Here is a 12,194-nt window from a genome sequence, read left to right as displayed (position 1 = left end):
TTTGTATTCTGGGACCTGCTCTATGGGATGTCCGTGAATAGTAATAGGCACATGAGAATGTGAAGAGTGACCTTGAACCTTGAAGAATTACTCTCCCAAAAGCGTGAACGCTGTCCTGGAGAGGGCTGTGCTTTGTTGCGTGCTGTTGGTGACGAAAATCAAAAATGATTTCCTTTGTCTTTTGTACATTGAGGACTAGATTTGATTGATTCACAGTCAAAGTTAGCTTCTCGCCTTCTCGGCGTGATTTGATGAATTGTTTACTCTTTTCTGTTGTGTAGCTGTCATCAGGGTTCCGTTTAGCTTTTACATCAGATTTCTACTCTTACAGTCCTTCAATTTGTTTGTGGACAAATCCTAGACACAGATGGAAGGTTTAATACATTCCACCTGATCTTATGGGACATCTGGCATGGTTTTCACAAAATTGGGTTTAGATTTCCCATCACATACTGTTGCCCCTAACCCACTTTTGTCACTTTCATGAACTGCATTATATCTGAGCCCACATTTGCTGTAAATGTGGGGTCTTGTCTGGTTTTTAGAGCCCTGTGCCTCATTATGTTCAAAACGTAAACAAACGAAGGCAACAAGAAGTTTATTCTTCCTACTGGCCTTCTTCTCCAATCTTTCTTTCTTTGTCTATTTAATTAATGATTTCTAAATTCGATTTATTTATTCAAATAATCTTAATTTAGATTAACCAGATCAGTTACGATTCACTATTTTACATTTTAGTCCAGTGAATAAAACTGAGCATATCAACAATCATATAAAAAATGCCAAATTCAATACAATAATTATAAAAACACAAGAGGAATCAAGATAACACAGGATATATGAAAAGTATCACATAATGAAATATTTACATTGGTGTTAAAAATGGTAAATTCATTACATGATAATAACAAATGAGAAATCAAGATAACATATGATATGGAAATACCACGAATTGAAGGTAATTAAAATCTTTCAATAAATTTTCTCATAAATCTCTGACCTCATTGTTTGCAGTATTACTGATGAGATTGTTCTTGGATTTTGTTTCCCTCATAAATAATGTAATCGCATATATTGAGAATTTATTACAGAAAGTCATCAACAAAGCATGCTCTATTTAACATTCTCATTGGTCATTTCATTCTCCAAATTATGTGGACTTTTACATTTTATGGCTTATGTTGTATGTATTATGGAAAATCTCCCTTTTTTTATCATGTATGTATTGCTGACTGATTGGTATAGAGTTGTCAATTTGCACATTTAAACGGTAGCCCTATGTATGACTACATTTTGAACCAATTTTATCTTTGGACTTAGTTGACTAACTTTGGGTACATTGTTTTGTTTTAGTATTAATTTTGTGTTGCATTGTTGATCCATTTACCTCTTTTAAAAAAAAATAAATCTTTTTACCACATTTAGCAGGGTTTGTTAAAGTAAGAGTCTTCAAACTGCAATATTCATATATATTGTACAGCTCCTGTATTGCAATATTTTATGCTATAATGGTGTAATAAATGTTTAATTCATTGTTTCATTATTCACAAGTCAATTTTCACGCACGAAATGTATTATTTGAAAACAGAAGTTGAAATATTTGTAAACAATGTGATCTTTACTCTAAAAAAAAAAAGGGTTCTAAATTTGCAGGGAAATTTCAAGTTATTTGATAATCTCATTAACAAATCAATACAATTTTGAACCTCATTTTAATCTTTTTATACCAATATTACTGGTTTCTTACTCTCAATAGTAGGGTACTTTACAGTTATTTGCTAGGTGAACAAGTTTGATTTGCACATGTCCTTGGTTTTAAAAAAAATCAAATAAATCTATTAAAAAAGAAATGATTCGTCATTTCAATGTCTTACATGGCAAAATGTTATTTTCCACAATAACAAAAATAATAATTTGCATGACATTTTAGTCCAAATGTGTCTTTCCTTTTTGAGAATTATCAAGTTGAATTTAATGTAGCCGGATTTAAAAATATTAAACATACATGTTTATATTTAATACTTTTTAAAGTACTACTACTAGACTAGTTGAAAGATTAATTTATGTGAACATATTCAATTTATGTAAAACTATGACAAAATATGTTATTTAAATTTAGTTTTGAATAGAGTTATTTAAGAAATAATGATGTAATTATGTCTTTCTAATATCTTTATATACTTTGTGGTAGTTTTTTTAATACTTAATAATAAAATATATTTTCATACATTTTAATTTGGACAATCAACTGCTGCATCATTTAAGTAGCCTTTCAAGTAGCATTAATGCTGTATAGCTGTGAAAATACATAGTGACATGCGAGTATTTGGTTCAATAACGCTCCCTTTAATACAATTATAGCATTAAGGAAAAACATTTTTATGTCTCTGAATTTTGTAGTTGGATATTTGACCTCGAATTGACACAACAAAATTATTAATTACAAAGCTTCATCTGTCAGAAAACAAATTCCTAATTCAGCTTTAGAAATGATTTTTGAGTGTATATAACGTTCATATGTATGTGAGATTGGATGGAAGGTTGTTAAAATAGAGTTAAGAGAGAGAGAGAGAGAGAGAGAGAGTAAGAAAGAAAGAGAGAGAGAGAGAGAGAGAGAGAGAGAGAGAGTAAGAAAGAAAGAGAGAGATGGAGAGAGAGAGGAAGAGAGAGAGATATAGAAGGGGATGGGTGGGTAGTAGAGAAGGGGGACGCAGACAGATGAAGAGAGTACACACAAAATAAGAGAGCAAGACAGAGATCGAGAGAAAGGGAGATAGGAAGATAGAGAAGGGGGAAACGGAGACAGAAGAACAGAGTGCACAAAACAAGAACAAGACAGAGAGAGGGAGTGAAAGAGAGAGAGAGAGACAGACAGACACATGGACAAACAGACAAAAAGAGAGTAAATGAAATATTGGTAATCATACTAAACATGTAATTAGCTCCCTTAGCTCTTAAGATCAATAATTATTTTCTACCTGGCTAAAAAACTGCCACCGAAACTATTGATCACTACCCTGCCTCTCCCAACAATCAATTTGTTATTGTGTTTTGCTATGGAAATGACAATGAATCAAGAATTAATTAGAGGGATATTTTGGAAGAAATATGGAAAGAGATTGATTTTTTTTCCAAGGGTAAATCAATGAACTTGGAGAAAGCTGAAATACCAAACATCTTGGTTATGGATGTATTCTGTTTATGATGAGAAAGATGAGATGAATCGTGGTTGAACCACTCTGAAAGCACGATGGAGAACAAATGGACTATATTTGTTATCGCTGTGGTAAGTATTTTAATCTATTGATCCGAGTACAATTTAGAAGCTGATTTACATGTAATTCATTGTTTGTGAGGATCTGTGGTAACAAAAATATAGCAATGTGCATGCATATATACATGAAAATGAAAATAGTGTTAAAATGCCTTTATTAACTAGGGGAATATATTTTTTGGCAAAATCTTCATGCACATGTACTCTCAATAAAGAATAAAGAATGCCTATCTCGTTTCCAGCTTTTGTTTCCAGTTTCATATTCTTATTGGTCTGTAACAGGGTTGTATTAGTAAGTATTTAAGAACTATATCATTTATCAATGTGTTAGATTTGGTTAGTACTTTTAATGACATTGAATTTCATAACTTCAACAGCCATATTTGAAAATGTGGGTTTGTGAACTTGTATTTTTTGTTAAAATGTTTTACAATTTGTATATCATAAATTGATTTAATAGCACAATAAATAAACTTATTTTATTCGCAGGTATCTCTAATTTTCATCCCATTGACAGAACAAGAGGCTGGTGAGCGAGTTTGTTTTTTCGAAGCTAGTTTGATATGAATCATGATCTGGAAGTTGATTAAATAAATAAGTACATATACCTGGTCATATTATGATAGTAAAAACTCAAAATCCAATTCTATATCTAGAATTAGTTTCATGATTTGTACTCATGAAATGCCTATTAATTGCATAATCATTGAATTGTCATTAGTTTTGCCCCAGGATGACCATCATCAAGAGTACATGATGTCACCAGCATGGGCTGCTTCAGTTTTGTTAGAAATGTTCTATTTTGTTGAAAGAAATGAGCAACAGTAATACAGAATGTATATTCTGCTGAAATTTAGGGACAAACTACAACTACAGTTAACAACTAAATTGTTCATATCCATCGTAAATTTGATGGGTTTTTTTTTGTAAATCAAGAATAAAAGGTGTACTGGTTGAATTAAAGCATTTGTTGAACTCTTTTAGATATAAGCTTTTATTTGTCACATTTTCAAGAAACATAAATTTGTTGGTATGGGAAAAATTTATTTTTCACATACCGACAAAATTACAAAACTTGATAAGGGTGTGACTAATTTAGCTGTTTATTGTTTATTATGTCTTATGATTTCAGTGATATTTACTTAATTTAAAGATAAATAAGACTTGTATAAAGGTTTACCTGGTTTGCCTACAATATAGTATTATCAACTCACTTTTGTTTGTAAGTTAAATTTCTAATACTTTGTTTTTCTTTTGTAAGCTTTTCCTGGTTGCTATGATGATCCTATCCCTAGCTTCAATGGCACCTGTCCTACTCCCTACATCAATCCCGGTGAATATGACCGGAATAGTGTGACCCCTGACCTGTGTGTCGCCCTCTGTGACTCTACAAATTACAGGTAGATTTACATTATTTACGTAGCTTTATAGTGACATACTGTATTGGCATAAAAAAGATGCATCTGGAACAAGATACGGGATAGAGCGCTTTCTGTAGCTGCCCCCGAGTTGTGGAAGAGCCTCCTGTCCTACATTCAAAATACTCCTTCTACATCCACTTTCAAAGTATGATGTTGTACTTCTATTTGTTATGAAATAAGTCATGTTTAGCACAATTTAAGTTAGATTAAGTTGATTTATTCATTTATTTGTAACAAACTGTAATTTTGATTTTGTAACTTAACACAGCGTAACATACTGTATCTTGCCCAACTGGAAAAGACAGTCAAAATAATGATTTGATGAAAAATCTTTTAAACCCCCAGCCACGCAGTCCTGAAGTCTGGCAATGCCTGCTTCTGTCTGCAGGGTTCACCATTGGATGAGCTTGGCTCCAGCCACAACACCTCATCATGTGACCAGTCATGTGACTCGTCCCCGTCTCAGTCATGCGGAGGAGACAGACTGGTGTCGGTTTACGACGCACCCTTGAGGCTGGATGGAGTCCAGATTCAAGAACTTCAGAATCAGACTGGTAAAATTATTTCTTTCTAGATTTCTTTTTGGAGAAGATATCCCAGAATTTGTTGTAGATGCAGTAAAAAGTCCCACAGACTATGACAAATATTATGGGGAAAGGTCATTTTCATATGCAGCCACAGTTTTATGGAATGATTTGCCGGAATACCTAAGAAATATAGAATCATAAGAAAAGTTCAGAAGTAATTTGAAAACATATTTATCTAGCCCTTTGTATAATCTCACAGTTATGATCCAAATGCACCATTTCCACTCCTTCTGTATTCTGTTCTGTAAAGAGCATATAATAGAGACATTCAATTATGCCAATGAGTATTATGCGGTATACAAATTTTTTTTTTTCTTTTTTTTTTCAAAGGTCAAACAATGGATCATCTTAAATCACCTTCCCCAAACAACATGACTCTTGAAACTATATGCAACATTTCTTTATACTTTAATAATAATTTATATGGACATACATTATATATATTATCATTATGGTTGGCAGTTTCATCAATGCTGATTTATTGATTACAATCACTTTATCAAATCATGATTCCCCCAATAAAAACCAATCCTTTACAAGATTAACAAAATTCAGAATGTGATGCTTGTCATGAATTGGGATGTAAACCAAAGACACATACATGTAGGGTTATTGCTTCATACATGTTAGTAAATATTCATTTTTCTGATAAAATTGTGATACATCAAACCTTTCTACGGAGGCTATATACCCAAGGGAAAGATGACAGATGGTCAGACGGGTGGCCTTTCTATACAGCTTCTACAACACACAATTCTTTCTCGAGGGAGACAAAATGCATGGCCACTGTAGACAGGTGGCCTTTGTAGAGAGGTGGCCACTATTAAAGCCCCACTGCACTACTTAACTACTTGTGCCCTCTTTATAGCAAACAATGCCTAATCGGTGACCATTAGTCCCCCACGGTCCCCTTTTTCTTTTGTTCATTGAGATCTGATTTGATGAGATAACCACCTGTCAGTGACCATGCAGAGAGCTCTAATCCCTCCAGGCCAAACTAGTGCAGATAGGCTTTAAGACAGGTGTGGCTGACTGTATTTTTTCCTATCTGACATTCAGCTTTTCCTGCGTTTGAACCTGTGACCTTCACCCTCACCAACCCGGCCACCTGGAACCAAACCGACAACCAGACCGTAACCATCGATGTCAGCTTTGATGATGACTATCCGTATCACTTCAAGGGGCAGTGGCGTGAGGACATACAATTTGAACATACCTTTACGTAAGTCGTGGCGAACTATATTCATTCTTCCAATTCAGACTGTGCGGTAGAAATCCCTTATGTTAGTTTTTATACTTGTATGTGAAGTGAAAAGCTACAGTATAGTTGTAGAATGAAATTGATACAATACTGGTAATGTAACTCTATCGAGTCTATTTTTTTCTTGTACATGTTCATGTATGATTATCTAAATTGACCACTTACAAATTCATTTATGAGTTGCACGTTGTGCAATATTTTGTTCTCATTTAGTGAAAAAAGTATGTTTTATGTACAGTGTACACATTACAACGTTTGCTTTTGTGTGTCTGCTTAACGTTGGTTTCTAATTGGAAATGAAGCCCTTTATGATTCTTGTAAGGAAACTTTGCTAACTTGAAAACTGGAAATGAATTGTGATTATTTACATATTTACACTATTTACATCAAACCTGCTAGTAATCAGGGGCCGTTTCTCTAAACCATCATAAGTCTAACCTCTTTGACACCCTACTGAAAGCTGTGCTATAGAATCAACAAATGTTTCTATGGGATGTCCATGAAGTTAGACTTCAGACGGTTTTGAGTAACCGGCCCCAGGCTCCTTTATTCCAATATGGTTGCATGTACATCTTAAACATCTGTGATGTTCTTTACAGGGAACCAGGTATACATGCCATACACTTCAGTCTGCTCCAAGCTGGACCAGGAACCGACTGGGTCCAACCAGTGTCCATCCACATCCCCATCAGTGACGTCTCCATCGCCTGTCCCAACCGTAACCCGGGGATACAGAGCTACGACTGTGACATCACCGTTGCTATGGGAAGCGGCATGCAGATGTCGGCCTACTTCGAGGAGGATGCGGTGTTGGATAGTTTCAACGTGTCAGGTGATGAGAAAATAGCAGCTGCAAAACTTGTCAGTCATGCAAGAATGCTCAAGGATGATGTCAATTTATTTAAACTTAAAACATAAAATAAGCTATTTGGGTCTTGAGCTTCGTGTTAGATAATTATTGAAAATCAGTCATGCACATGTACATATTCATTAAAGGTTATATGACCAGTAAATATAAATATTCCCTCACATAAAATAAAATTAATTTCTTTGTTGATAGGATGTGAGTGTATGTGTATATATTGATCAAATGTTGGGGCAGATATGACATGTACAGTGTATTCTATTTGTTATTTTTTAATTTTTTTATTAGGGTGGCTTCATCAGTAGTTAAATACTGTTTTCTGTGGAGGCCCTATAATGTTAACAACTATATTGTTCATACCACTTGTCCATTTGATGTTTTTGGGGGTGTTTTTTCGTAACTCAGGAATGAAAGGTTGACTGGTTGAATCAGGGCTTCTGTTTAATACTTTTAGATGTAAGCTTTAATATGTCACATTCTCATGAAACATAAAATCGGGACAAAGCGATTCTTCACATACTTAAAATATTACAAACTTGAATAATTTAGTTGTTAGGATTTCAGAAATGAACAATAATATAGACAGTGGTTATAAAACTGCCAGAAAAGATGTTTTTATCAGCAGAGGACCTTCATGTACCTGTTTACAATCCAGAAATTGATTTTATTGATGTTATCTTCTGCGGGAGAGCTTACCATTTAGTTACATATGGATGGATGGTCCTTGACCCAAGCATATTTACAGATCTAATACCTTTATTGAGGCAGCAAGACTATGTTTTTATTGATTACTTTTCTTTTATCTTGACACCCCTTCCTCCCTGCTAAAAAAAGCCAGTTAAAAAAAATGTAAGATGGATATTATAGGATGGAATAAAGATCTATGTTCAAAGGTACATCTGTGTAAGCTTATCTTAGTTACAGAATGATTTTCAATCATTGATTCTATTACTTCTTAACATTTTGTTATAAGCATGAAAATGTTCCAATATTGAAGGTTTTAATTTAATGTTGTTGCATATCTTTGTTGATTGTCTCTGCAGTGAAATGAATTCAATTTTCTTCTTTCGATTTTAAATACTATTAGTTTTTATCTTATGCTGCACAAGTATTACAGAAAATAATTGTTGCATTTATGTTCTATAATAACATTTAAATGCAGTTCATTTAATCATCAGTATTTGTATCAAAATCTTGATGACAAAACCTCTTCCATTCTTAGTCTGCATTTACATAGAGTAGAGAAATAAACCAAAGAAAGTTTGATTCATATATTCAGAAAATGATATCACACATGTTACTTCAAAGAATGACATTGTAATCTTACTTTTTTAAATAAAAATTGTATCTTAGTGTTTATTAGTTTATTAGCACTGTTAGGAACTTACTTCAGATTCTCAAGTAAGTATGTTGGAGTTGATAACGTTGCCCCTGGTGATTCTTCAACAATATGATCACAGTTATCTTCATCACCTTTAACCAGCACTTACACTGGAAGAAGAAGTTGACTCTTACATCTCCTGCTCATAAAATATTATTATGTCTTCAAAGAATGTATCTTTTTTGATATACCTGTATAATTTCTGATATATGATATTTATGGATCTTCTTCAGATTCTCAAGTTGAGTATGTTGGAGTGAATGCCTTCGCCCCTGATGATTCTTCTACAACACGATCAAAGATGACTCTTGCACCTCCTACTCAATCATTTGGAGAGCCGTTGAGTCCTGTACCTGTGGATGAACGTTACATTAAGGCCAAGGATCCCGTCCTTAAAGATGGCTTGCTGGTTGGATTCGATTTCGATGTACAAGTTTCAGGAAATGTTGTCCTTGAGGTAAAACAAAAGATTTTGAAGTGACCCTATCAAAATTTATAAGAAAAATTGGCTCATAGATTAGGGGAGCCCAAATTGTAAGCACTTTGTAATTGTAAGGGAAAAGAATTAAACCAAATGCTACATGTATGTTAATGGGATAGGAAAATTGTTTACTGGCAAATACAACTTGCTATTTGGTGTCCCATGTGTTACTAAATGCAAAGTATAACAGAGCTTTGAACATATGAAATAAACATAAAATCTCTCTCACTTTATCACTTTAATCAAAATTCAGTCTAATCCAAACTCTGGTAGGGCAATTTACTTAACAAATTTATGGGTAATTTTGTTATCTTAGATGTGCTTATATAGTAACCTGTGGGACAAAATAGTTTGGATTTGCCCTTGCAGTTTCTGATAAAAGAAAATATACTTGAAAAATGTTGAAGCCAGATATTATTTGACATTAATGTTCAGATGAGTATTGAATTAGTGAAAATGAATGGAAAAAGACTTACCGGTAACTCCTTATTGTGACAATAATGTGAAGTGAAAATTTGGAATCAAGCAAGTTTTCATTGTTGGCAGTAAAAAAGAAATACAAAATGATCTTTGACAATGAAAAAGTGTTTAGCACAGTGATGATATGAATTATGATATTGAATTCATACAGGTTTTTCGCCCACTGGCAAATGAGAGCATGAAATGCGAGAACAATACAAAACCTGATGGAGCAGTTCTGCCAGTGTCGACAAGCTACAGCTGCCAGAACCAAGGAGGTTTCAGCTTCACAAAGAGAGCATGCATTAACCCCACTCCTGATGCCACTCTACCGACTCTCCTGACAACCTACAGATCGGTGATCAGTTTTAACGTGACCCTTCCGTCCCTCGGAAGATACTTTGTGTCTCTGGACGAGCAGGACAGGTTAGAAGTCCGCAGAGGAGACCTCCTGGCGCTGATCCCCAAGTCGGCAGCGATCGTCAGGCGGGCAACAGCAGCGGACCGGGAGTTGTCCCCTGTCAACGGCAGACTCACAGGGGATAGCATCTTGGAGTATGATGGTGTCACGTCTGTGCCTGGGGAACATCAGTGGAGGGCTTTGGTGGTGCTGCCATCTCGTATCTGGGTCAGGAACACCAACGTCGGGATGTGGGATACCTCCTGGGTGAACGTGACCTTGACAAACCCTCTAGGAGAGAAGATGATGTCCGCTCTGGCTCCGGCACCGTACCCAGGGATAGAAATTGTCACACCACCTTATGGTGAGTAATTCTCATAATATTTCTCTTTCTTTGTACTGCTTATACATATACATGTATATTAGTCTTATCGTATTGCTGTTGGAGATTAATGTATATGGCAGTGTATGAAGAAGAATGTAGATACAGAGGTGGAAAATGGAATATCATTGTTACATACTCACTATTTCATTGCTTTGAATTAAAATTGAAAGTAACAAATTTGCATTGCAAGTATTACACAATGACCTAACATGCAAATTTGGTATTAAATGCTGTACTTTCATCAGACCTTTATCTTCATGGTGGTGGTGATGATGATGATGATGATGATGATGATGATGATGATGATTATGGGGATGCAATTCTGTAGATAATGAGTTTCTAATATTCATCAGAATGGTATTATGATATTTCATAAGATTATGATACTGTGGGGTTGACAGAAAGAAGGTTTATGTATAGTAATTGTCACATCCCTGTAAATGTCATTCATATCAAAGGCTTGGTTGGTGATAACATCTTTCTTGAGGCCATCTTTGACTTACAACTGGACAAGTTTTATTGGAGCTTTGGAGATGGTGAAGAGACCTTGATGAACCTATGCAACGTGGTGTACCACACCTGGACTGAGCCTGGACTGTACAATGTCACCGTAGAGGGGAAGACCCCCCAAGGTTCTGGCATTTTGACGGTAAGTTTTAACCAAGGAAAAATATTTGTACCAATAGCATAATGATAATCACCTGATTTTTTTTCTCTGATTTTTTCCAATTTTCTTACTCAAAAGGGGGAAATGTTGTTAGATGCCATTTTTTCTCTGAACCCTTTAATTTTTTGTATTTGTTAAAAAAGTGCCCACTATCACCCCTGATGAATTGGAAGAATATTCATGTTCTTTGTAAGAGCCTATAAGCAAGGGCATACTGTACGGTATGTATGTTTAGATGTGCATATATGATTTTACAGTTGTTTTGCATTTGCATTTGCATGTTAGGAATGGAATTATTGATTATGTATTGAGTGACATGGTTGAAATTACCATTCTTTCCTTTTTAATGATTACAAATGAATTAAAAGATAAAGAATTAAAAGATCTTCTATGATATTCCACTCTACTTTGACACACCATGAATTGTAATCATAACAATCTCTGAACAGAAATGGATAAGAGCAATTTCAAGGGGACATCTTTCTTATTTACTCTTTTATTCAACAACAGCAACTACAATAATAAAAACAAAATGGGTGGGGAAAAGGAATGGGAGAGGAAGGGAGAAGGCAAATTAACATAAATTTAAAAGATGATTTGTATATGTTCGTTTAAAAGCTGAAAGACTTTTTGTACATTTTAAGATTTTTTATCTCCATCAATCAGACAACCTTCCTTGTGACCCACAATCCTCCATTGCCCAACATCACTCTGAATGACACAGGTTCTTCTCAAGAATATGATGATGATGGTTCTCTGAAAGTATCAGGAGATGTGTCTTTGTCATGGCATGTCAACTATGAAGGTAAGTGAAAAAAGGGAAAGGCCCTACACCCAGGGATGGGAATTCCCCTTTACTAATCTCCAGAGGTCACTGTATAAAATACTTCTGTTTCCTATAAAAATATTTCCTTGTTTATATGAGCTCATTTTGGTTTGGCTATTGTTAAATTTAGATGTACCTGCAGTACTGAGCTTATTTTTTCCATGTCAGCTCTTCTTCATCACAGAGC

At 34.7% G+C, this 12,194-nt stretch overlaps 1 protein-coding gene across 2 annotated transcripts in view; it reads left to right on the top strand.

Moving 5' to 3' along the window:
- Window positions 1-3,020: 3,020 nt before the first annotated feature.
- Window positions 3,021-12,194, top strand: part of REJ10 (receptor for egg jelly protein 10) — a 45,264-nt gene continuing 36,090 nt past the window's right edge. The window contains 10 exon segments of one of the 2 annotated variants that reach the window (NM_001081969.1): window positions 3,021-3,286; window positions 3,764-3,803; window positions 4,536-4,674; window positions 5,041-5,249; window positions 6,342-6,504; window positions 7,143-7,375; window positions 9,023-9,246; window positions 9,902-10,493; window positions 10,973-11,163; window positions 11,848-11,986. In NM_001081969.1, the coding sequence (NP_001075438.1) occupies window positions 3,251-3,286; window positions 3,764-3,803; window positions 4,536-4,674; window positions 5,041-5,249; window positions 6,342-6,504; window positions 7,143-7,375; window positions 9,023-9,246; window positions 9,902-10,493; window positions 10,973-11,163; window positions 11,848-11,986 (1,966 nt within the window). In that variant the 5' untranslated portion in view covers window positions 3,021-3,250. 2 annotated transcript variants of the gene reach the window in all.

Source organism: Strongylocentrotus purpuratus, unplaced genomic scaffold (genome assembly GCF_000002235.5).
Source record: "Strongylocentrotus purpuratus isolate Spur 01 unplaced genomic scaffold, Spur_5.0 spur5_scaffold_14, whole genome shotgun sequence".
NCBI classification, from domain to species: Eukaryota; Metazoa; Echinodermata; class Echinoidea; order Camarodonta; family Strongylocentrotidae; genus Strongylocentrotus; species Strongylocentrotus purpuratus.
This window is presented reverse-complemented; position numbering and strand designations above follow the sequence as displayed.